This window comes from Mobula hypostoma (genome assembly GCF_963921235.1).
Source record: "Mobula hypostoma chromosome 10 unlocalized genomic scaffold, sMobHyp1.1 SUPER_10_unloc_1, whole genome shotgun sequence".
Classification (NCBI taxonomy): domain Eukaryota; kingdom Metazoa; phylum Chordata; class Chondrichthyes; order Myliobatiformes; family Myliobatidae; genus Mobula; species Mobula hypostoma.
The window spans coordinates 559,374-586,118 of record NW_026948136.1 but is presented as its reverse complement, the minus strand read 5'-3'; the positions used below and the strand labels follow the sequence as shown (position 1 = coordinate 586,118).

The following is a 26,745-nucleotide window of genomic DNA, read 5'->3' as shown; positions in this document are numbered from 1 at the left end:
GTCCAGCCTTTCGCTTCACCGCCTGAAGTACCACCTGCTTCAAAGAGGCTTCAATCATACTTTTTTCTGTGAGGAATATGGTCACCTGCCTCAAAGACTATCGTCCAGTACTACCTACACTAACTCCACTATGATGAAATTCTTTTGAGAGATTGGTCTTGAGGCATATCAACTCCTGCTGAGGGGTGACTCAGGTCCGCTACAAGTTGCCTCCCGTCACGACAAGTCAACAGCTGGTGTCATTTGTTTGTCTCTCCGCTCGGCTCTGGAACATCTGGACAGTGAAGATGCGGACATCAGACTACAGATGAGCATTTAACACTATCATCCCCTGGAAGCTAATCTCCAAGACTCAGCCTCAATCCCTCCTTGAGCAACTGGATCCCCACTTACATACTCCAGTCAGCAGAGATTGGCAACAACATCCCCTCCACAATCACCATCCGCACAGCTGCATCACAGATCTGTGTGCTAGCCCCTGCTTCACATGCCTTATACCTTCTGACCTTCTTCTATTCACTTCGGGAACACCAGCATAACTTTAGTGGGGATCGGGCACTCAACTGATTTACTTGGGGGATGAGTTCATGATCTGACCTGATAAATCACCAGTGTGTTGACAGTAGTGAGATCGCATTCACACTTTCTCATTTTGGAAGGGATTCACTGGGCCATCTCACCTGCAAAAACACCAGCCAGTTGACACCTGGGAGAGGCCGTGCACTTGCTCCATTTGTGGGAAGTGATATGTTGAGGTTTGCACCCTGAAGACACATCAGTGAATTCATGCCACTGAGAAACTGTTCACCAGTTCTGACTCTAGGAAGGGATTCAGCCATAAAGTTAACACTTGAAAGCACCATTCTTTTCCATTTGGAGGATGGAATTCATTCAGGCATCCCAACTTCAATCTCATCAGTTAGTTCACACTGGGAACAGGCCATTCAAATTGTGTGGGAAGGGATTCATTCGGTCCTTCCAGCTGCTGAAACACCAGAGAGTTCATCTGGCCGAGTCCATTCATCTGCTTCTAGTGTGGAAGGGCATACGGTCAGTCACCTGAGCTGCTGAAACACCAGCAAGTTCACACAGAGAAGTAGATAGAAGTATACCTGCTCTGAGTGGGCAAAGGGTTACATTCAATCAACCCACCTTGTGAGGCACCAGTGAGCTCCCACTAAGGATAGGCCACACTTGTGTGCTAAGTGAGCAAAGGTCATATCACATGCATTAAATTCGATTGCTGTTTACTATCGCAGATATGTGACATTGACTGGATCCAAGACAGCTGGTAGAGTTGAGCACGGTCTTGTAGGGGTTTTCAATGGCAGCTTCCTTACCCAGACGTCTCTGCGCCTCAGAGGTCGCTGTCGGTGAATTGGGGATCAAGAGCGCAGGCGCCTCCGGCCCGAAGACTGCGCATGCGCTCAGTGGACAAAAGGCTGCGGAGGATCAGCGGCAGGTAGGAGCGGGGGTCGGGGCGGCGGTGTCAGCGGGATTGGGCCCCGGTGCCCGAGTCAGGTACAAGCCATTCGGAACGCACCGTATCTCTACCCCCACCCCCGGGGCGGTGCGGTGCGGTGCGGCTCCTCCCCCGCTCTCTCCGCCTGTAATCAGCAGCCGGGCCCCGAACCATTTCTCGCTGATAAGCGAAGCTGCTGGCGCCATTTGTGCGTCTTCCTGGGACCGGAATGCATGGGTCGGTTTCAGGGTTGAGGGGCCGCCGCAGCCGATATCATCAGGGCGTGCTTGGAGGCGCAGGCGGAGGGAATACGAGCGGCTGGTTCACGCAGACACCGCCGAGCTCCAGCTGTCGAAATCCAAGCGCTTGGAACTCAGATCAAAAGTGTAATTCCGAGTTGATCCCGGAAGGAGATCTCAGGCCCCGATCAGGCAATAGATCAGCAAACATTGAGATCAAGTCCGATGTCTGGAACCTGATGATATAACCATATAACAATTACGGCACAGAAACAGGCCATCTCGGCCCTTCTAGTCTGTGCTGAACGCTTACTCTCACCTGGTCCCACCGACCTGCACTCAGCCCATAACCCTCCATTCCTTTCCTGTCCGTATAGCTGTCCAATTTAACTTTAAATGACAACATCGAACCTGCCTCAACCACTTCTGCTGGAAGCTCTTTCGTCCCAGTCTTGGTAGCCAACGTGCTTAGCGACACTGAGTGAATTCAAATGTCAATTAGTGGTGCACAGAGAAAAATCAACAAAATCCTTCCAGCAGCTTTAATTCTTTAGAATATCATCTTTGTCTATCTTCTCCTGTTTTGGGCTATTGTACCCGTCAGAACATGTGGTGTTCTATTCTCTCGGGGTACATAACGATATCAGACACCTTTGTCCTGGCTAACTGGCCTGCGGCATTGACATCATAAAGCGTCACATATGGACATAACACTGTTACAGCTTGGGGTATTCCAGACTCGCAGTTTAATTCCAGCGCCATTCCATAAGGAGTCTCCATACATCCTCTCAGTGGGATGAATGGCTTTTCCCCAAGTGCTCCCATTTCCTCCCACAGTCCAAAGACCAGGTAGGTAATTTGACCGTTGTAAATTGTCACACAATTAGATTAGGGTTCGTCAGTGTTGTAGGATTGCTGGGTCCATCTTGGCACTGTATCGCTAAATAAATAAACGAATATTAACTGTCCCCAGTGAAAAACTCTGATCACTTCCCCTTCGTATTCTTTAGAATTACTACTGATGTGTCACCAGTGTTAATCATTTGGTGGAGTGGTCAGTGTAATTTGAACGTCTCCAGGCAGCAGTCCTGTAAATATTATGTGCTGCCAGTAGGACAGTGCAACATGCCCTGAACTTGAAGTTATACTAATGGAGACAGACAAACTGAGCTGAGCCACAAATCGGAGACAGACAGAGAATTTTCTGGCCACTCTGGATGACTTACCTGTACCCAGCTACAGGACGAGTTGTTCCTCCGTCTTGGGTTCAGCCTCACTGTGACAGTGTGATGTCAGGACTCACCACAGAGACCAGAATTCTCATTTGAAATGCTGACCTTCACCCATTGACGTCTTTTCTAAATCTTTTCACAGGACAGAAAAGGCGAAGGCTTTGTGTACGGCAATCTCAAACACAACAATACAAATTTGTTCTATCTGCCAGTTCAACAGCACCTGAATACCATCCGCCTGTGAATGTGGAGGAAGTGAAGCTGAAGAAGACAGCACACCAGTCGCAGCAAGTAGAATCCAAACACACAGGGGAGAGGCCGTTCACTTGCTCTTTGTAAGGGTGAGAGTTGGATAAACCCACCTGGAGTAAAACCTGGTAAAGTTATTGAAGGAGTGACCAGATATTTCCTTTGTAGCACCAGTTTATCAGCTGTTGACCCTTGGAGAAGAAGATGTGTCTTATCCCAGCTGACAATTTGCTTTGTGTCTGAGAGGAAGTTTTTTTTCTTGTAACTCACTGAAATCCATTGGAATCGGGGTGGCTGAGAAAACTCCAGATTTGTTCGCTGGTCATCAGTTCCTGGTTGCAGGAGGGATTCACTACGTGTGTCATCTGACTTGATGGATTGACAGCACCTTTCACCTGCTGTTAGTGTCGGAAGGGGTTAACTTACTCTGCCCAGCTGCAGACACGCCAGAGAGTTCACACTGTGCAGAGGCCGCTCACCTGCTCTGTGGGTGGGAGGGGATATTCTCAGCCATCCAGCCTGAGCGTCCAACGGCGAGTTCATTCCTTAAATGGTTTAGCTGTTCTGACTGTGGGATGTGATTAGTACTGCAGTCCAAGCTGAAGACACGTCAGAAATATTGCACCGATGAGACTGTGTGTGTAGAAAGAGATTCACGTACTCAGCCCACCCGCGGACACACCAGTGAGTTCTGTTTGTGGGAAGGGGTTCACTCGCTAATCTCGCGTGATGAGGCACCAGCGAGTTCACTCCGGGGAAAAGTGGTTCACCTGCTCAGACTGCGGGAAGAGATTTACCCAGTCATCTCACCTGCAGGAGCACCAGCGCGTTCACACCGGGGAGAGGCCGTTCACCTGCTCCGAATGTGGGAAGAAATTCAGTAACTCGTCCAACCTGAAGATGCACCAGCGAGTTCACTCTGGGGAGAGGCCGTTCACCTGCTTGGAATGTGGGAAGGGATTCACTCAGTTGTCCCATCTGCAAGCCCACCAGCGAATTCACACCGGGGAGAGACCATTCACCTGCTCTGAGTGTGGGAAGGGATTCACTCACTCATCGAACTTGATGATGCACCAACGTGTTCATGCTGGAGGGAAGCCGTTCACCTGCTCCGACTGTGGGAAGAGATTTCTTCAGTCATCTCACCTACTGGCACACCAGCGAGTTCACAGCGGGGAGAGACCATTCACCTGCTCCGAATGTGGGAAGGGATTCACTCAACTATCTAATTTGCAAGCCCACCAGCGTGTTCACACTGGGGAGAGACCGTTCACCTGCTCCGAATGTGGGAAGAAATTCAATAACTCATCCAACCTGATGATGCATCAACGTGTTCACTCTGAGGAGAGGCCATTCACTTGCTCTGAATGTGGGAAGGGATTCACTCAGTTATCTCATTTACAAGCCCACCAGCGTGTTCACACCGGGGAGAGACCGTTCATCTGCTCCGAATGTGGGAAGAACTTCAGTAACTCATCCACCCTACTGAGACACCAGCGAGTTCACTCCGAGGAGAGGCCGTTCACCTGCTCTGAATGTGGGAAGGGATTCACTCAGTTGTCTCATCTGCAAGCCCACCAGCGAATTCACACCGGGGAGAGACCGTTCACCTGCTCCGAATGTGGGAAGGGATTCACTCAGTCGTCCAACCTGGTGACCCACTACCGAGTTCACACTCAGGAAAGTGTTTAAATAAGCGGCGTGCTGGATATTTAACCCTCACAGTTTCTGAGTCCAGAGACACGTTCATAACTTTCCATTGGCGTCGGACTCTGTAAATATTGCTGCTGCTTAACTCTGTACCCTGGTGAGAGGACAGGGAGGAGCTCCTTCCTCTGCTGTTCACCGTGCGGGTTTTCCTGGGGGCTCTGGTTTCCTCCCGCAGTCCAAGCACTTGTGGGTTAGTAGGTAAATATTCCTGTGATCAATTAGGTTGGGGTTAATCGCATTTATCGAAGGTCGCTTGTGTGACGCGAGCAAAGGGCTGGAAGAGCCTACACTGCATTGTTTCACTAAATAGAATCTCTGGGCTGAGGTACAATGGCATTGGGTATTAAACTCCTTCCCTGCACTTTTCATCATAATGGATCATTTTCCCTATTTACCAAGGGTTGTGTGTCACACAGCTGGGTTGTTACAATACACCACTGCCCTCTAAAGTCTGAAAGCAGACTGGGGAATCATTAATTAGATGTTCAGTTGAGCAGGGTCACAATCCAGAGATGGGTCAGTAGGGGGCAGGGTTTAGAACTCTGGACACAAATATATCAGTTTTCAACCCTCAGACAAGAGGGCGTATTTCATCCCAGCTGGAAACATGCACCTGCTTTGTGTCTGAAATGTAGTTTTGTTTAAACTTCTCACTGAAGCCCATTGGAACTAGGGGCCTGAGAGCACACCAGCACATTCTCACTAGAGATCAGCTGCTGAACTGCTGAGAGATTTGTCTGACCTGACGAGACACATAGAGAGCTCACAGCAGGGAAAAATCATTCACCTGCCAAGTGTGGGAAGGGAGTCAAGCAGTCATCCATCCTGCAGATACACCAGCCGGTTCACACTGGGGAGAGGCCGATCACCTGCTCTGTGTGTGGGAGGGGATATATTCAGAAATCCAGTGTGAAGATAGATCAGTGTGTTCACACCACGGGGAGACAGTTCGACTGTCCTGACTGTTCAAAGGGGATTCATTCTGTTGTCCAAACTGAAGGCACATCAGAAAATTAACACTGGGAAGAGCTCGCTCACCTGCTCCAGATGTGGGTGGGAAGAGCTCGCTCACCTGCTCCAGGTGTGGGTGGGAAGAGCTCGCTCACCTGCTCCAGGTGTGGGAAGGGATTCATTTGGTCTCATCAACTGCTGGATCTCAATATCATTCACACTGGACAGAGGCCATTCTCCTGCTCTGTGTGTGGAATGGGATTTATTCAGGCATCAGAGCTGGGAGGGGCCTTTCAGCTGCTTTAAATGAATGAAGGGAATTCCTCAGTCATCCCGCCTGCTGAAATACCAGTCAGTTCACACAGGGGAGGCAGTTTAAGTAACTCATGTTGAATTTTTAACCCCCATATTTGGTGAATTCGGCTGCAAGTTCAGTAGTGAGTGTTGGAGTCCGATTCTGCAGTAATTGCTGCCCTGCATCATGTGTAACAAAACTTTGGTCTCTGGGCACAGTATGGGTTTGTTTTGTTGACTTTACATTTAATTTGACTGTAGTTTCATGTTTTGAATCTGTGATAAATAAACCAGTTCAGTTTTAATTCTTGTGTTTCTTGCCCCTGTTGACTCTACAGCATACTCAGTGCGCAGTGAAGAGGCTGTTCTGCCCCTCTGGTTCTTCCTGTCCCATCTCCCTGTACTGATGTTCTTTTCTCTCTCTGTGTTCACTCAGCTGCCCCTTCAATCCATCCCTGCCGCTCCCCTCAGTCTGTCCCTGTAGTGACGGGTTCCGAACGGTCACCGCTCTGGGTGAAGTGACCTCACCGATCACCTGGTCTCTGACAACTTGCGGCCGCTCTTCCTTCGAACTTTATTTACTTGTGTTAGCCAACTGTTCTGAAACTTCAGCTCAGAGTTGTCACTTTTATATCGATATTGACCAATTGAAATCCGGTGCAGGTTCTAATCCCTCATTTACAAACGTAGAATACCAATCATGATGCATTCTTACAGGTGTTAATAACCAACACTAGGACATGATATTTACTCCTTTATTTGCAATTTTAAAACCGGCCAATTATACCTTAGTTTTAGTTAGAGATATTGTCCAAACGGAAGTGTGTGCTTCTCACCCCTTCATCTCCTTTCTCCTGCTTTGGTCTGCTCGTGTCCCCGGTGTCCGTGTTTACAAAGTGGGCATTTCTCCCAAGCACCTTGCTCAGTTTAGCTGCCGTCTATCTTAACCCTTGCTGTGCTGCAGCTGCCTCAGGAGTGTCCCCTGCAGAGTGAAGAACTGATTTCAGATATTCTCTGTGCCTTAATCATCATGACTGAGGGGGGATGCAGTGGGACATCAGTTCTTATTTCCAGCTGACTGGTAAAAATATTTGCTAAGCAAATGAATGAGCAATAATTTGCTAAATCTAAATGACGATAAATCTGAAATATATTTGCTTGGTCCCAGTGCCAAAAGAGATAAGCTTGTTAAACTGAAAAACTTGGCTCCCCTTTGTCATGTACCTTTCACTAGGTCTTATAACAAAGAACCAAAAATAAACTCTGAGGCTATGTCCACACTATGCCGGATAATTTTGAAAATGAAGCCTTTTCTCTTCATTTTGACCCTCTGTCCACACTAAAACGGCGTTTCCATCCCTCGAAAATGGAGGTTTTCAGAAACGGTCTCCAGAGTGAATAAATCTGAAAACGCATTATATCTGTTGCAGTGTGTACGGGGTAACCGGAGCTGTTTAAAACCGCTGTCATGACGGGCCGGAACAAATGGCGGCAGCCCGGCATTTCATTGTTTTCTTCTTATTATTCTTATTATTACTTTATTGTCGCCAAACAATTGATACTCGAGTGTACAATCATCACAGCGATATTTGATTCTGCGCTTCGCAGAACCTAACAATTTCAGAACAGACGGCAACGAGACTGACGTTAGAAGAGTTAGAAATTGTTATGTACCCCGTAACTGGGTTGCCAAACCAGCAGAAATGGATCACTCAGTTGGAGTCTGGATTACTAGAACTAAGAAAGTTTTATTAAAGAAACAAGCAACACAGTAATCGAAAGGATAAGAAATGCAACAGTTCAGCAATGATAAACATACATGTGCACAGAATTAAGATAACAGCATCAATTGGGCTCTATTATTGTCTAGGGGTAAATGACCAAATTTCAAAATGACACAAAAGTTCAGTCCAATTTAGTTCAGTTCGCAGTAATCGTTGCCATGGCGATGGACAACGTGGGGGGAGGGAGAGAGAGAACGAGAATGACTGATCATTCAGAAACGGCTTCCACTCACAGACTGGCGATATTGCTCACAAGCAGCTTTCGGGCGGGTCCTTTGTGATGTCACCTGGGGTCACCGACTGTGACCCCCCCTCCAGATGCGGTCGATCCTCTGCAGTGAACCCGGCACCTAAGCGAGGGCGGACACACACCGGGTTCCCGCTGATCGGACCTTTCCACCCTGTGCGTTTAAGGTCCGATACTTCCCACCGACTCGTGAGAGGCGCACTGCTTCCAGGGTCTCATTACCTCGGGTGTCGTGTGTGTGTCCTGCCTTAGCGAACCTGTCCCTTTTTATCCCCCTGCTGGGGTATCGCCTGTCCATCACTTCAAACAGTTCAGGGTTCAAAGGGGGAGCCGCTCCAGACAGCTCTCTCTCCCGTCCCTTCATTACACATCTCCAGACGCTGCTCCATTGTTCCTTATCTCTCCTTCCCCTGAGGACAGGTGGCAGACCACTTGCTGATGCCACTGATGCTAACCCAGGACAGCAAACATCTTGATTTTATGTGTATTCTCGTCACAAAATGTACTCACCAAATACTTTGACCCATAGCTTACTGAATAAATAAATATACTCACTTTGCCCTGTTTTCTGTCCTTGCTTGTATGAAGGTAAGGACAGAAAACACCCTCCGCCACCTCCAGTTTAAACTCCATGTGGAATATTTTGGAGGATCAAGAACCAAGGTGGTTTACCTATTTATGCAAGTACTTCTCTGACAATAGATGTGTGACAGCCTAATGTAACATTGTATGGAGACACAAGATAACACTGATGCAGACATGTTTTATACATTTCACAAGGTGCTTTATTAACGCAACAGAGTTTGTCAGTTTTTCAATGTTCGTCGTCAGCCAGGTCATACTGTCCGTGAACTCCCTGTCGGTTGCCTCCATAGGCGCCAGTATTTGTTTTTTTTGTTTTAAATCCTCCTGCACGAGAGCCAAGAGCAACTCCTTTTAAGTTTTTCTACTCTGTAACTGGACAAACGCGCACCAAGTATACCGTTTCCTCTTCGCTTGTTTTCTGTGTGTCCTGTGCATGCCCAGTAGAAGGAGATTCACCCAAATATCCGTGTTAGTGTGGACAGAGATATTTTGAAAAACGCTTAGTGTGGACGCCTGTCGTTTTTACTCAAAACCGGCGTTTTCAAAATTATCCGGCGTAGTGTGGACGTAGTCTGAGTGGATCTGTTCAAAGACACGTTTATTACTCACAATAAGAAACATCTCTCCTCATGGATGGAGGCTGCTTTTCATTTACAGCTTACACAGTCATTTTTATACAAGTTTTCAGGCTGTGTTTTGGCTGGTATCCGTTCTGGATGTCAACTCTGCTTCAGTACAGCTGCACCTTTCAACCTCCCCTTAGTTACACAATGAACGACGATCAAGATTACATGCCTCTGGCCACATACACACTGAGTTTATCACAAAGCACTGTGGGATTAGAGGGGTTCCATTTTTGTCGCATAAAATTAAATACATCTCAAAGTTTTGAATATATTTCCATGTCTTGTTCAATCAGAATTAACAAGCCTGGGTGTTAACCTTAATTTAGATTTTAACTTTAAATCCCACATCAAGAAAGTGACCACAGCATTTCTACACTTCAGAAATATTGCAAAGGTACAAACAAATCTGCAGATGCTGGAAATCCGAGCAACACACACAAAGTGCTGGAGGAACTCAGCAGGCCAGGCAGCTTCTATGGAAAGAAGTACAGTCAACGTTTAGTACCGAGACCCTTTGGCACAACTGGAGAAATGAGGATGAAGAGTAGATTTGAAAGGTGGGGGGGGGAGAGAACCCCACAGCGATAGGTGAAACCTGGAGGGGGAGGGATGAAATAAAGAGCTCAGAAGTTGATTGGTGAAAGAGACAGGGCTGGAGAAGGGGGAGTCCAATTAGGAGTGGACAGAGGGCCATGGAAGAAAGAAAAAGGGGGAGGAGCACCAGAGGGAGGTGATGAGCAAGCAAGGAGATATGGTGCAAGAGGGGTAGCTGGATGGGGAATAGTGAAGGGGGCGCCATTACTGGACGTTCGAGAAATCAATGTTCATGCCATCATGTTGGAGGCTACCCAGACGGAATATAAGGTGTTGTTCCTCCAATCTGAGTGTGGCTTCATCTTTACAGTAGAGGAGGCCGTGGATGGACATATGGGAATGGGAAGAGGAATTAAAATGGGTGGTCACTGTGAGATCCCGCTTGTCCTGGCAGACAGAGTGTAGGTGCTTGGTGAAATCGTCAATAAGGTCAACATGGGTACAGGAAGCAGCAAACAGTCGTCAATGTTCCCCTCCACCTCCACTCTCCTCCGTCTAGCGGAACTTGTGCTCACTCTCAATAATTTCTCCTTTGGCTCCGCCCACTTCTTTCAAACAAAAGTATAGCCATGGGAACTTGCATGGGTCCCAGCTATGCCTGCCTTTTAGTCAGAACAGTTTATGTTTCAAGCCTACACCGGTGTCTGTCCCCCACATTTGCTACGCTGCATCAATAACTGCATTGGTGCTGCTTCCTGCGAAGCTTGATTTGATGACTTCAAAATCTTTGCCTCCAATTTCCACCCTGCCTCAAATTTACCTGGTCCATTTCCAACACCTCCTTCCCTTTTCTCAATCTCACTGTCTCTTACCTCTGGAGACAGCTTATCAACTGATGTCTATTATAAACCCACTGACTCTCACAGCTACCTGGACTATGCCTCTTCCCTCCCTGCTACTTGTAAAAATGCCATCCCCTTCTCTCAATTCCTCTGCCTCCGCCGCATCTGCTCTCTGGATGAGGCGTTTCACTCTAGAACGGTGATGTCCTCCTTTCTCAAAGAAAGGGGCTTCCCTTCCTGCACATCAACGCTGCCCTCAACCACATTTCTTCCATTTCACGTACGTCTGCTCTTACCCCATCGTCCCACCATACTACCAGGAATAGAGTTCCTCTTGTCTTCACCTACCACCCCACCAACCTCTGCGTCCATTTGTCCCTCCCCACTGATCTCCCTCCTGGCACTTACCCTTGCAAGAGGAACAAGTGCTACACCTGCCCCTCCACCTCCTCCCTCACTACCATTCAGGACCACAAAAGTAAACTTCCTTTAAATTTAAGCAAACTCCCCCGAAACATAATAGGCAGGTCAGAGTTTTTGAACTACGGTGGATATCAACACCGAAAGCTATAAGGGATCCAGACTCAGTTAACACTTGTAAATGCCAATTCAAAGCCTGTTCATTCATTTAAACTTAATTTTAACTGATATCTTTTTGTCTTTTATTGTTATGTTTGCACTTTATCCTATTGGAAGGCATTTTGATGAGATTATCTGTAGGGAAAGTGCTCTCTGAATTATTATTATTGACATTATGGTCTAATTTGTCCATTTTGTCTGCTTCCAAGGACCACAGAATAAAAACCAGCTTTATTATCACTGACACACGTGGTGAAATGTGCTGTTTACCGGCAGCAGTGCAATGCAAATCATAAAATCACTGTCACAATCATAAATAACTGAAGAGGAATAGGAAGATGGTGTTTATGGACTCCTCCCTTCCTCTCCCCTCCTTCCTTCCCTCCATCCTACTCCCTCCTCTCCCTCCCTTCCCTCCTCTTCTCACCATCACCTCCCTCACATCTCTTCCCCTGCCTCTCCCCCACAGCTCTACCCCTCCCTCAATCTCCTCCCCCTCGCTTTCTCAATCTCCGTCTCCCCCCACTTCCGTCCTTCCCCTCCCTCTCCCTCTCTCCTCAAACTCTAATCAACCTCCATCCCCCAACACCCCCCCACTACTGTCTCTATCACACTCTCCCTTTCCACCCTCCTTCCATCTCTCTCCCTCACTCTCACCCTCCCTCCCTCCAGCACTTCACATCTCCCACTCTCTCCATCCCTGACTGCTCCCACTACACCTCCATCCCACCGTGACTCTAACACTCTCCTCTTCCTTTCTCTCCCTCCTAACCGCACTCACACCCTCCCCTAACCCTCACGCCCTCTCCCCTCATCCTCACCTCCCTCTCAAACCTCCTGCCCTTCCCTCTCACACTCGACCTCCTTCCCTCCCTCTCCCTCTCAAGCCCCCTTCATTCTCCTGCCCTTTCCTCTTAACTCCCTTCCTGTCACACTCGACCTCCTTCCCTTCCTCTCCCCCTCAAATCTCCCTCATTTACCCCTCTCTCTATTTCTTTCGGCCTGCTCCTCTCCCCTCAGTCCTTCCTTTCTTTACCCATTCCTCACGTCAGTCTTTCCCACACTTCTCTCCATCGCCGACCCTCCCCATCCTCTTCCCCACTCCATCCATTCCCCTCCCTACCATACTCCCGCCTACCCCACTCTCCCCAGCCTTCACACCCACTGCCCCTCTCTCCTTTCCCCTTCACCGCCCTCCCCCTCTCCCTCCATCACTCCCTTCCAACTCTCACCCCTTCCCTCTCTCTTGCTCCCTCTTCCCCACCCATCCTCCTTCTATGTCCCTCCTACTATCACCCCCCACACACACTCTCATCCACTTTCCCCTCCCCCGCTCTCATTTTATCTCTCCCAGTCTTCCCTTCCCTCCCTTCTTACCTCCTTCATTCCCATCCTCCCCCTCCCTCCCCGTTACATATACACGGAACAAGAACAACAATGGAATGGATTGATTAAACGGTTTTAATCAGGAATGTTAGGAATAGTTCCCGCTGGGGAACTTACAGTGCGGGAGCGACACACAGGGCGCACTCGAAAACCGGCACGAATACAGACAGGCTTCCTCCGTGTCGGAGATCAAATGGATTCCCAGCTCAAACAATGCTCCGAAACAGTTCACCGCTCCAACTTCCCTCTGTCCCTTCCTCCCTCCCTACCCCTTTCCCCTTCCGTCCCCCTCTTTTCCACGCATCCCTTCCACTCTCCCACCTTCCCTCGGTCCCCCTCCCTCTCACGCCCACCTCCCTCGCCGACCCCGCTGCCTCTTTCCCCACATTCCTGCCCCTCACCCCTATCCCTCCTTTCGCCCCACCGCATAAGGAGAGATGCTGGGGTTGGGTCCGGATTATTCCCGGATCAGACGTGCGCCGGTGAGAGTGAGGGAAGCGCCAGAGAGAAAGCGGTTCGACGGGCACTGACGGTGCAGGAGTGCTGGTCCGAAAGGATGGTGGAACCTCACACCTGGGCCGCGCCCTGTTCCCGAGGCTCCGGGAAAAGGAACAACTGCTGTCGGAGTTCAGGAATCCCCGACTAATGACCGTATACAAGGTGAGCGGGCAAAGGACTTGTACGTACCTTTGCTCACAGACCCTTTCCGCTATCTGAAGAAGGACCCGAGTGGGTGTGCTTTCCCCCGGTCTAGAAATCCCGCAGGCGTGATCTTCCCAGCGCGCCATTTGCAGGAAAATGCCATAAACAAAGGCAATTCTTGCCCCGGCTTTCACAGAGTTGACACATTTGATACAGTGGACCAGCAAACTCCGGCGGATACAAGTACTTACGAATGCTGAGCCCACTGCGTGATGGCATGGTCAGCACCGCCCTCGGCAAAAGTGGCGCTGAACCCGAACCCTTCACTGTGAAGGCAGAGGTCAAACAGACCTGTATCACTGTGCTCTCCCTGTTTGCCATCTTTATTGCTGACATGCTTCGCCTCATTGTCCAAGACCCGCCACAGGGAATAGAATAGAATTCGTGTATAGAATGGACAACAGGATTTTCACCCTCGATCCTATCAAAGCCAACAACAGGGTCAGCAATACCACTGCCGGGGAGATTCAGTATGCTGATGACAACGCAGCCTCGGCTCGCTCTGGAGAAGGCTTCCAGTGTACCCCGAATGCCTTTGCCGAGCCATACATGCTCGTGGGGTTTGCTTTGAATATAAAAAGGTCGCAGGACCACTATCAGCCGCCACCATTTACCCAGTCCTCCATAAAGTTTGACGATATCACCCTTGGAAAAGTCGACCACGTCCCCGACCTTGGCAGCGTTATCTCCTCAAAGGGACCGCTTCAGTTGTGCTAGTGGAGCCTATACAAGATTAGGGAGAAGAGTCTTTGATGACCGCGAACCACAGACCCAAACAAAACTTTTGTTTTATAGAACAGTTGTCCTTCCTACATTACTGAATCTTGGACCGCCTACAGTCGGTGCCTGAAAGCCTGAAACAATTCCACCGAGGAGCCTTTCGAAAGAATTTGCATCATCTGGAAGGAGAGACGCACTAACACCAGCGTAGTGGAGAAGGCCAACGTGGACAACATCTCCACACGATAAAGCGGCACCAACTCCTGCGGCTATCTCGTACTATTCGGATCTCTAACTCCCGTTGCCCAAACAGATCCTTAACTCCCAACTGAAGAAAGATCTGGGAACCCCTGGTGGGCAAAGGAAAAGCTTCAAAGATCACATGGAAATCATCCTGAAGAAATTCAACATGACATCTAAAAACAAGGAATACACAGCACTGAATAGGTACGCCTGGAGGAAATTTGTTCAAGGGGGAGCCTCGCTACTTGAGAGTGACACATACTGTGCTCAGAGAGCAAGCGACAACTGCCAAAGGAGAGACTGAGCAACTAAAAGAGCCAGCCACTAACCAGGTCACCACTTACTCGTGTCCGCACTACAGGAGAGTATCTGGACCACAGATCAGTCCCTCCAGTCACCCGACGACCCACCAACCTGGACTCCGGTTGCACTATTTCTGCTATTCCTCCCATTGCCTCTCTCACCCCTCTCCCTCTCCTTTCTCCAGCTCACCCCCATCCTTCTCCCCCTTTCATTCCCCCATCACTATGTCCCCCCTTCACCATCCCCCCCCGTCTCTGGGTCGCCCCCTAACCGCTTCACCACCCTCACCCCTTCCTACCGTGTATCGCTCACTAACTACCTTCCCCTTCCTGGTCTCCAGGATGCCCCAACCCCTTCCTCCCCTTATACGTTCCGCCTCAGTCTCTCTGTCACTCCATTTCCTCTCCCCCACTTTGCTAGTTCGTCCCGTTCACCCTCCAACTACCGTCTCTAGGTCGCTGATTTACCCCCTCCATCCTGACTCCTGACCCTCTCCCTATCCCTTCCTCTGATTACTGATTCACCCCTATACCTTCACCCACCCCATGTCTTTAGGTCTCCACCTCCCCCCGACCCCGTCTCTGCGCCTTCTTTCCCCACTCACCCTACTCTTGGACACCCTCTCCATCTCTTACACCTGAGTTCGACGGGAACGACATCCTTGTGGGTAGGTTTGCGACAGCTGTTGGAGAGCGCTTAAACCGGGTTGGCAGGGCGCTGGGAACCGAGCGGTAAGACTGAGGAGGGGGCAGTTGGTGCACAAGTAGATACAGTGTTCAGTGAGACTGTGAAGAAGGACAGGGCAACATTGCAGACAGCGGAATAGGTTGAGGTGTAGCGTAGGGGCAAAATCGAAAAGGCTGATGAATACAAGACTGAAGCTGCTATATTTGAAAGCACACAATATATAGAATAATGTAGATGATCTTGTAATGCAACGTTACAAGAATCACCCCTTGTAAAAATGACCAGTGAGGCACAGAGAATCTGTATTTACTGACAAGTAACTTTTATTGTTTCAACTAAAAAGCACTTGGGTTCACAAAGTATCTCCCTGTGTGCACCCTACTAAGATCCCTGACCCTCCATGAACAGTCAATGAAGAGAAAATGTATTACCCGGGCAAGGAGTCCACGCTGCCCAGGCGCTCCTTGTGGCCCCGATCTCCACAGGTCCGTGGGAACCTCCTTTTCCAAAATGGTTGGTCTCTGGCTCCTGGAGAGATTTCATCCCTGCGTATTTGGAGCTCCTGATTCTTAATTGTTCATCAATTGAACCATTGGACCTCCATCCCATTGGCTCAAGGTCTCCTGACCTACCTGGGTCACCTTCTTACCGGTCATTGTACAGGGCTACAACCAACATTGTTTCATGGCTTTGCCCACCCCAGCCTGTGTTCTTGTGTCTTTCAACCCTGACTGGTCCAAACCAACTCAATGGGGCGACCCAGACAGAGAATACAGATTGCTTCTTTGGTAGGCCTGGCATTTTACATAATAAGTAATCTGAGAATGGTCTCAGATTTAGCAGGTCATTACCTGAAGCTCCTTGTGTCCACACTCAATTACTCTGATTAGGTTATCTTAGAGCAAGAACCATTTCAGAGTCCACAAAACGTGGGGGGGGGGGGAATTACAACTGGTTTGTCTGCTTCCCCTGTCCTGGCTTCATCAAATTCACTAACTGCATACTGTAGTTTCTTCTGGCCAACAGCAGTTAGAGACTGGCAAGTATGAGGTTGTGGGCATCACTGAGTTGTGACTGAATGAATGTCATAGTTCGGAGCTTGACATCCCAAGATACACATTATAGCGAAAGGACAGACTAGTCGGCAGAAAGGGTGGGTGGCTCTGTTGGTAACAACTGAGATCAAATGACAGTAACAGTGAGTATAGGAATAGAGTGAGATGGAGGATAAATGTGTGGCTGAGGGATTGGAGCAGGGGACAAGGATTCATATTTCAGGATCATTGGGACCTCTCTTGGGGCACGAGTGACCCGTACAAAAAGAACGGGTTGCACTTGAATCCAGGGGGACCAATATCCTGGCGGGGAGGTTTGCTAAGGCTATTGGGGAGAGTTTAATCTAGGATTGCTGGGGGGTGGGAACCAAACTGAAAAGACGGAAGAAGAGGTGGTTGGCTCACAAATAGAGAAAGCTTGGAGACAATGCAAGAGGGAGGAAAGGCAGGTGATAGATAAGGGACGTACTCAGATCGATGGTTTGAGATGTGTCTATTTTAATGGAAGGATTATTATGAACAAAGCGAATGAGCTTAGAGCGTGGATCAGTACTTGACGCTATGCTGTTTTTGGCCATTACAGAGACTTGGATGGCTCAGGGGCAGGAATGGTTACTTCGAGTGCCAGGCTTTAGATGTTTCAGAAAGGGCAGGGAGGGAGGCAAAAGAGGTGGTGGCGTGGCACTGTTGATCAGAGATAGTGTCACGGCTGCAGAAAAGGAGGAAGACATGGAGGGATTGTCTACGGAGTCTCTGTGGGTGGAGGTTGGAAACAGGAAGGGGTCAATAACTCCACTGGGTGCTTTTATAGACCACCCACTAGTAACAGGGACGTCAAGGAGCAGATAGGGAGACGGATTTTGGAAAGGTGTAATAATAACAGGGTTATGGTGGTGGCAGATTTTAATTTCCCAAATTTCGATTGGCATGTCCCCAGAGCAAGGGGTTTAGTTGGGGTGGAGTTTGTTAGGTGTGTTCAAGAAGGTTTCCTGACACAATATGTAGATAAGCCTACAAGAGGAGAGGCTGTACTTGATCTGGTATTGAGAAATGAACCTGGTCAAGTATCAGATCTCTCAGTGGGAGAGCATTTTTGAGATAGTGATAACAATTCTTTCTCCTTTACCACAGCATTGGAGAAGGATAGGAACAGACAAGTTAGGAAAGCATTTAATTGGAGTAAGGGGAAATATGAGGCCATCAGGCAAGAACTTGGAAGCATAAACTGGGAACAGATGCTCTCAAGGAAACGTACGGCAGAAATGTGGCAAATGTTGAGGGGATATTTGCATGGAGTTCTGCATAGGTACGTTCCAATGAGACAGGGAAACGATGGTAGGGTACAGGAACTGTGCTGTACAAAGGCTATTGTAAATCTAGTCAAGAAGAAAAGAAGAGCTTACGACAGGTTCAAAAAAAAGGTAATGATAGAGATCTAGAAGATTATAAGGCTAGCAGAAAGGAGCTTAAGTAAGAAATTAGGAGAGCCAGAGGAGGCCATGAGAAGGCCTTGGCGGACAGGATTAAAGATAATTCCAAGGCATTCTACAAGTATGTGAAGAGCAAGAGGATAAGATGTGAGAGAATAGAACCAATCAAGTGTGACAGTGGAAAAGTGTGTATGGAACCGGAGAAGATAGAAGAGGTTCTTAATGAGTGCTTTTCTGCAGTATTCACTACGGAAAAGGATCTTGGCGATTGTAGGGATGATATGCAGTGGACTGAAAAGCTTGAGCATGTAGATATTTAAGAAAGAGGATGTGCTGGAGCTTTTGGAAAGCATGAAGCTGGATAAGTCTCTGGGACCAGACGGGATGTACCTCAGGCTACTGTGGGAGGTGAGGGAGGAGATTGCTGAGCCTCTGGCAATGATCTTTGCATCATCAATGGGGACAGGAGAGGTTCCGGAGGATTGGAGGGTTGCGGATGTTGTTCCATTATTCAAGAAAGGGAGTAGAGATAGCCCAGGAAATTATAGACCAGTGAGTCTTACTTCAGTGGTTGGTAAGTTGATGGAGAAGATCCTGAGAATCAGGATTTATGAACATTTGGAGAGGCATAATATGATTAGGAATAGTCAGCATGGCTTTGTCAAAGGCAGGTCGTGCCTTACGAGCCAGATTGAATTTTTTGATAATGTGACTAAACACATTGATGAAGTTAGCGCAGTAGATGTAGTGTATATGGATTTCAGCAAGGCATTTGATAAGGTATGCCCTGCAAGGCTTATAGAGAAAGTAAGGAGGCATGGGATCCAAGGGGACATTGCTTTGTGGATCCAGAACTGGCTTGCCCACAGAAAGCAAAGAGTTGTTGTAGACGGGTTATATTCGGCATGGAGTTCGTTCACCAGTAGTGTGCCTCAGGGATCTGTTCTGGGACCGCTGCTCTTCGTGATTTTTATAAATGACCTGAATGTGTCATGGTCCTGTCAGAGAAGTCCACATTCATGGACCGGTCCACCGTTCCTTATTCCAGGTTTTTCGGTTTTCCCTTGTTCTGTTGGGTGCTCTAATTGAGGCACATGATTCTCGTTTTGGGCCGGCTACATAAATAGCTCCTGGGTTCAGCTTCATTTACTGGACTGTTCCCTTCCCTTCCCTTCCCCTTCCTTCTGAAACCTTGCCTGAAGCCTTGCCTGAATCCTTCTCCTGAAGCCTCGCCTGCTACCTTCACCTGAAGCCTTGCCTGTAAGGCTGTCAGGTTCAATCACCAGGGCAATATCGGGGCCTCGCTGCATCTAGATAAGCAACTGTCTTGCGCTGTTTGGAACTGTCTCTTTGTGTCCTCACCTTCGCTAGGTAGGTCCGGCCGTTTGCCGCTACCTTGAGTTTGGAACTGTCTCTATCTCCACGCCTTCGCTAGGTAGGTCCGGCCGTTTGCTGCTACCTAGTGTTGTGAACCACCTCGTCGTGTTCAGCATTCTGTGAATGAGTCCCGGCCCTACGTCCTGTTCCCAAGGAGGGGTCCCGGCTCTGTGTTCGATGTTCCTGTCTCTCAAGACCAAGGCTCTCTGTTCTGCGTTCCTGTTCTCCCTCGACCAAGGCTCTGCGTTCCTGTTCTCCCTCGACCAAGGCTCTGCGTTCCTGCTTTCCCTTGACCAAGGCTCTGCGTTCCTGTTCTCGTCCTGTCCATGTGCCTCGCCCAGCCCGATGCTGGAGCTCCCTCGTCCTGTCCAGGAGTCTCACGTCCAGTCCTGTTGCCACTCCTCGTCCTGTAGCCACGTCTTGTCCTCGCCTAGATCAGGGGTCCAAGCCCGAGTTAAGACCTAGGTTCCGGGTCCCTGTCCCAGTCTCTGGCTCGGAGTCCTCGTCCAGGTTCCAAGTTTCTAGTTCCTCGTCCAGGTCCTGCTTTCCCAGCCAAAGCTCTAGCCCAAGTCTGTGTTCTTGTCCCAGATCCTAGTCTGCATCCAGTCACGTCCCTAACTCTAGTCCTAGTCCTGTTCCTAGTACTTCAGTGTTTGTGTCTTGCATTTGGGTCCGCCTTCAAAGCCCCCCTTATGACAGAATGAAGAAGTGGATGGTTGAGTTAGTAAATTTGCTGATGACACAAAGGTTGGAGGTGTTGTGGATAGTGTGGAGGGCTGTCAGAGGTTACAGTGGGATATTGATAGGATGCAAAACTGGGCTGAGAAGTGGCAGATGGAGTTCAACCCAGATAAGTGTGAAGTTGTTCATTTTGGTAGGTCAAGTATGATGGCAGAATATAGTATTAATGGAAAGACTCTTAGCAGCATGGAGGATCAGAGGGATCTTGGGGTCCAAGTCCATAGGACACTCAAAGCTGCTATGGAGTTTGATTCTGTGGTTAACAATGCATACAGTGCATCAGCCTTTATCAATAGTGGGATAGGGTTTAGGAGGATCTGACCAGGGTCCTATATAGCTGTAAAATTAACTCTTGGCTTAGTAGGAGCCGAGAGTTAATGTTACAGCTATATAGGACCCTGGTCAGACCCCACTTGGAGTACAGTTCTGGTCCCCACACTATAGGAAGGATGTGGAAACCAGAGAAAGGGTGCAGAGGAGATTTACAAGGATGTTGCCTGGATTGAGGAGCATGCCATGAGAATAGGTTGAGTGAACTCGACCTTTTCTCCTTGGAGCGACGGAGGATGAGAGGTGACCTGATAGAGATGTATAAGATGACGAGAGGCATTGATCGTGTGGGTAGTCAGAGGCTTTTTCCCAGGGTTGGAATAGCACGGTTTTAAGGTGCTTGGAAGTAGGTACAGAGAAGATGTCAGGGGTAAGTTTTTTACACAAGGAGTGGTGAGTGCGTGGAATGGGCTGCCAGCGACGGTAGTGGAGGCGGATACAATAGGGTCTTTTAAAAGACTCCTGGGCAGGTACATGGAGCTCAGAAAAATAGAAGGTTATGGTTAACCCTAGGTAATTTCTAAGCTAAGGACATGTTCGGCACAGTTTTGTGGGCCGAAGGGCCTGTATTTTACTGTATGTTTTCTATGTTTCTAAATCCTTAGTAAGAGGGTAAGAGGGAACATAGTATTGGAATATATAGAATCCTTGTGGGTAGAGATTAGAAACGGCAAGGATAAACAGATCCTGATGGGTGTTTTCTACAGGCCTCCAAACAGTGCCCAGGATGTGCGGTACATCAGTCTTCACTGTGCAAGAGACTAGCAATATGCCAAAAATTTGAGAGAGTGTGAGTGTTGTTGCTATTATTAGGAAGAAGCTACTTGGGAAGCTGAACGTTCAGATGGTAGAAAAGTCACCTGGACCAGCTCTGAGGTAGCTGAAGGGATTGTGGAGGCATTATTGGTGATGTTTCAAGAATCACTAGATTCTGGATTGGTTCCAGAGGACTGGATAATTGAAAATGTGACTCCACCCTTTAAGAATGGATGGAGGCAGAGAAAAGTTAAATTATAGGCCAGTTAACCTGATATCAGTGGTTAGGACCATAAGACATGGGAGCAGAATCAGTCTATTCAGCCCATCGAAGCTGCTCCGCCATTCCATCATGGCTGATTCCAGATCCCACTCAACCCATACACCTGCCTTCTCGCCATATCCTTTGATGTCCTGACCAATCAAGAAACTATCAACTTCCGCTTTAAATATACCCTCGGATTTGGCCTCCGCCACAGTCGATGGTAGAGTATTCCACTCTGGCTAAAAGAAATCCTCTTTACCTCTGTTCTAAAAGGTCGCCCCCCAATTTTGAGGCTGTGTCCTTAGTTCTGGATACCTCCACCATAGGAAACGTCCTCTCGATATCCACCTTATCTAGACCTTTCAACATTCGGTAGATTTCAGTGAGATGCCCATGCATTCTTTTAAAAGGTTGTGAAGATGTTGGAGTCCCTTACTAGGTTGCCAGTACTTAGAGACACATGATAAAACAGGTCAAAGTCAGCATCTTTTCGTTAAGGTGAAATCCTGCCTGAAGACTCTGTTGGAATTCTTTGAAGAAATGACGGGAAGGATAGACAAAAGAGAGTCAGTGGATATTCTTTACTTGAATTTTCCGACCAGGAGAAATAATAGCTTGGATGGAAGTCCAGCTGACAGGCAGCAGACAAAGAGTAGGTATAAAGGGGGTCTTTTCTAGCTGTGCTCCATACGGATCGGTGTTGGTAGCGATTCTCCTCGCGTTTCTGTTGATGATTCAGATGACAGAATTTATGCTCTTCTGGTCAGGTTTGCCTATGATACGAAGATAGGTGGTGTTGATGAAACAGGGTTTCTGCAGAAGGACGTGGATAGGTGACGGGAATGGGCAAAGAAGTGGCAGAGGAAATATAGTGTCGGGGAGTGTATGGTCGTGTGCTTTGGTGGAAAGATAAAAGGCGTAGACTTGTTTTCTAAATGTGGAGAACAATCGACAATGAGAAGTACAAAGGGACTTGGAGTATTGCGAGCAGTTTCGACTGCTTTTCTAAGAATATATGTGGTGGCATTGGAGGAGGTCCAGAGGAGGTTCTCCAGAATTATTCCGGGAATGAAAAGGTTAACGTACTGTATAAGTGGCGTTTGGTGGTCTGGGCCTGTACTCGCTGGGGTTTAGAAGAAGAATAAGGTGTTTGAGGGAGTGGGGGCTGTCCTATCGAATATTGAAAGCCAAGATAGAGTGGATGTGGAGAGGATGTTTCCTATACTGGAGGTCGGAGGGCATGTCTAGGACCAGAGAGCACAGCCTCGGAATAGAAGGACGACCATTTACAACAGAGATTAAGATGAAACTGTTTCGCCAGAGGGTGCTGAATCTGTGCCGCGGACGGCTGTGGAGGCCAACTCATTGGATGTGTTTAAAGCGGAGGCGATAGGCTCTCCATCAGTCAGGGCATCAAAGATTACGGGAGAAGGCAGGAGATTGGAGTTAACACAGCCACGATGCAATGGCGGGATAACTCGATGGGCTAAATGGCCTAATTCTGATCCTATCCTATTTTATCTGCCGTGGGGTGGGGGTAGGGGGTGCTTTCCGCCGTCATCTTGTAGCGGTGCACATCCCACCTCTGGCCGTCGTCAAGCTTGCTCTGGACGAGCTGAGTACCACGACAGGGCGCACGCTGATGCCTTTCCAATCGTCGCGGGGAGTTTCATCAAGGCCAGCCTGAGGTTAGCCGGCCGATGGTGAAGTGGCGACAAAACACCCGACTTCGAAGCGAGTGGTGGCGGGTTCGAATCCGGCCGGCTTCTTGTACGCTTTTCAACCGTGCTGGATTGAGCGTCGAGCTAGAAACTCGGCCTCGTAAAATGCCGAAGAAACGGCAGAGTTTCCGCCCGATGCGCCACGAGGCGCGGAGAGGAATAACAACGACAGCCTGAGGAAGTCTCTGACCTACTACCAACAACACGTTACCTCTGGAAGCAGAGGAGCCAACACACTTTACCTCCATCCAGGACGCTTATCCTTCCATCCCACACCCGCACATCTGGATCACCCGCCTGCATTTCTACTCCCGGCGTCCACGCAGAGACTAACGACCGCAGCGCCAATGGTGAGAACTAGGAAGGTATAGTCAAGGGAGGCGGAGAAGCGCTTATAGGACAGCTTTTAGTCGGTGGACTGGTCAAGATTCAGGGATTCGACTGTGAATGAGTGAGCCACAGTTCTCACCGACATCAGCAAGACCAGTGTGGAAGAGCCTGTGTCTTTGAGAACATAGCAGGCATATCCAAACCAAACGCTGTGGATGAAACAGAAGATTCATAGTCTGCTGAGGACGAAACCGGAGGCAAACAAGACTGGTGATCTCGAGCAGCAGAGATGTGGTTTTTGAGGAGGATGCAAAGAATATCATGGATGAAATGAACATCTAATGAGGATGTCATGAACAGAGCAAGCACAAGAAGAGAAATAATGTATGAGATCATGAAAAGGCAACGTAACTTCATTGGACATGTGATTAGGAAAGAGGAGTTAGAATTTTTGGTAATTATGGGAAAGATTGAAGGGAAGAAAGCAAGAGGAAGACAAAGACAAATGATGATGGAGACAGCAGCCAGAGAACTGGAAATGAATACCAATGAATTGATCCACTTGACCTGAAACAGGAGTGTGTGGGCCATGGCAGTCAAAGCTCAAACTGGGCACGGCACCTGATGATGATGATGATGATGATGTTGATTATGACGATGATGATGATGATGATGATCTCGAGCAATAAAATTAGCCCGGATACGACCCACAGATGGCTATTTGAGGAGCAAGGAAAAAAAAAACAATACCATCGCAGAAACAGAGTGTACAGCGCGATGTTGGCGTCTAGAGACCGGGGGCAGTGGGAAGTAGGCATCCAGCGACGAGTGTCGGGTAGCGCGTGAAGAAGAGGAACCTGGGGGTATTGTACTAACGGGGGAGGGGGCGAGGTGTGGGAGTCCCGTGACAGAGAGAGAGAGAGAGAGAGTTTGTGTGTGTGTGTTTGTGTCTGTGGGGGGTGGTGTTGTTACGAAGCGGAGTCCTAGAGACGAAAGAGATGAAGGGTGAAGGGTGGGGGCGTCCCAAAGACGGAGAATGGGTGGGGTGGGGGAGAAGGAGTGTTCCACATACGAAAGGGAGGGAGGAGCCCGAATGAAGAGGAGAGGGAATCCCAAAGCAGGAGGTGGATGCAGTGCCTCAGGTAGTGGGGGGGGGGTGGAGGGCAAGGGCGGGAAGGAAGCTTCACAGAGACGCGGAGGGAGGGCGTGAAGATTTGGGGAGACGTTTCTGGGGTGAGGGAGGGCGTCTCAGAGACGGGGTGGCTTGCCAAGTCGGGGCGAAAGTGGTGGTCCCAGACACGGGAGTGTGGAAGGAGCAGGTGTTGTTCAGGAGACCGGCTGGAGGGACAAGCATGAAGGAGCATTCCAACGTGAGAGGAATAGGGGAAGTTTGCCTTCCAGATAAGGGTAGGGGAGGATAAAGAGATGGGGACGTTCCAGAGACAGTGGTGAGGAAGTGAGCCTGGTGTCCGTGAGACACGGATGTAGGTCGGGTAGGGTCGTCGCAGAGTCACGGGATTAGTGGGGGGGGGCGTTGGCCATGGAGGAATTAAAATATGGAAGAAAATTTCAAACTCCAGTGGTTCGAGGACAGTGGAAGCAGACAAACCAATTGTCTTTGTTGAAGGTTGAAGGAATGGAGGCTGCCATTTTGTGAAACTGCTCTGCATGCTCCATTTTGTGAACTGGAGTTGTTTGGCTTTCCCTGTTTAAAAGTAGACACAGTGATGTCCCAGGTAATCTGATGGACTAGAGATTTTTTTCAAATAAGAAGTTATTTCTTTGGTTAGATATAATGGTCAGGTTTGTGAATGGTAGGGTTTTCGTTTGCCCTGAATGATTCGAGCTAGTTGCTGGTTTGGTAACTGATTTAAAACAAAGAACCATAAATTACCAGTTGTTCTTTGCTGTAGAAAGGCAATAAATGGATCTGGCTTAGACCAGTGTTAAAGGCCAGTCAGATTACCCATAGCCTATAATATAAAAACAGAGGTTTCATGTACAAGTTAGTGATAACTTCGTAGATTCAGCATCTCAAAGAAGACCCCCGTGCCAGGGACTGGAAGAAGAAGGGTCGATCACCTAGCCACGGGATTTCTCCTATTTCGCTGTTATAAATTGGAAAAGTGGCCTGAGTGAGTACTGGTACAAAGAGAATAGAGAATTCATGCTTTAAGTCGTTGCCTGGGGTCAACATAGTTATGTTGTTGGTGTGCAGAACTGGGAGAAGCGGAACGTCCCAGAAATGGGGAGAGTTAGGATGAGTTTCCTAGACTGAATACGCATGTTGCCTTCTCTGTTTTTTATTCTTCAAACCATCCCTCATTAAAGAATAGGTTTTGATTACACATTACCTATCAGTCAATATTATCCACGTTGGGAAATACTCACAAAAAACACTCGATATTATAGTGGTGGGAGTGGAGTTGGTAGAGGTTAAGGTAGTGGAGATGGTAGGTGAGGTGGTAGTAGTGGTTTTAGGAGGGGTGATAGTGATGGTGGAGGGGTTGTAGTGGTGGTGTTAGATGGGGTGGTAGTAGTGTTAGAAGGCTTGGTAGTGGTGGTGTTAGTAGGGGTGGGGTAGTAGAACAGAACCAGAAAGCAGGGTCTTTCAGCAGTAGGGTGATAAAACCTTTCTGCGTAGTAGAAGTCTTCGACCATTTTCTATAGTGGGATTTAATATTTTGTGAATAGTAAAGATAAAATAGACGTTGAATGGATGAATATTTGTTAACTGAGGGACTCAGCATGATGGGCATTTGGAATTAGGTCAAAGACCAGCCTTGATGCCACTGAATGAAGAAAGAGGCTGTGGGTGGGGAGAGGAGGCGAATCACTGCATCATTGCTGCACTGGTGCAGGTCATTCAATGCCCACTCTGCGTCAACAGTCCAGTCAGTCCCGTTCTCACTCTTTTCCGTGTAGTTCTCCAATCTCGTGAATCTGTTAAAGCTTTTGAGAATTCCACCTCCGTTTGGAGTAGTGAGTTCCAGACCGAGACCATTCGCTGCATGAAATGGTCTCTCCCCGCACCACCCATGGCCAGCCAGTCTACACGCAAGCCCCGTGGTCCTCCTCCCTTCCACCAACGGCAACAGCTTCTCTTTCCCCTGTGGTGAATGGAACATAGAACACTCCTGTGAATCTGTCACACATGACTGACGGCCAAACACCCGAGTAACCGTGAATGTCACGTTCCCCAATGACACGACAGTGGTGGGGTTCATCACCAAGAGCTATGAGACGGCTTACAGAGCGGAGTTGGGAGAGCTCGAGGCCTGGTGTCAGTCAAATTCCTCCTTCAATGTCAACAAGACAAGCGAGATGGTTATCGAGTTCAGGAGAACCCGTAGCACACAAACCCC

General features: G+C 48.6%; 1 protein-coding gene across 1 annotated transcript in view; it reads left to right on the top strand.

Moving 5' to 3' along the window:
- Positions 1-2,172: 2,172 nt before the first annotated feature.
- LOC134341237 (uncharacterized) overlaps positions 2,173-26,745 on the top strand; it is a 99,000-nt gene continuing 74,427 nt past the window's right edge. Inside the window, exons 1-5 of the mRNA XM_063039085.1 lie at positions 2,173-2,550; positions 3,076-4,866; positions 13,259-13,380; positions 14,456-14,589; positions 15,360-15,419. Coding sequence (XP_062895155.1) covers positions 3,912-4,866; positions 13,259-13,380; positions 14,456-14,589; positions 15,360-15,419 — 1,271 coding nt within the window. The 5' untranslated portion in view covers positions 2,173-2,550; positions 3,076-3,911. The remainder of the gene's footprint in view (positions 2,551-3,075; positions 4,867-13,258; positions 13,381-14,455; positions 14,590-15,359; positions 15,420-26,745) is intronic.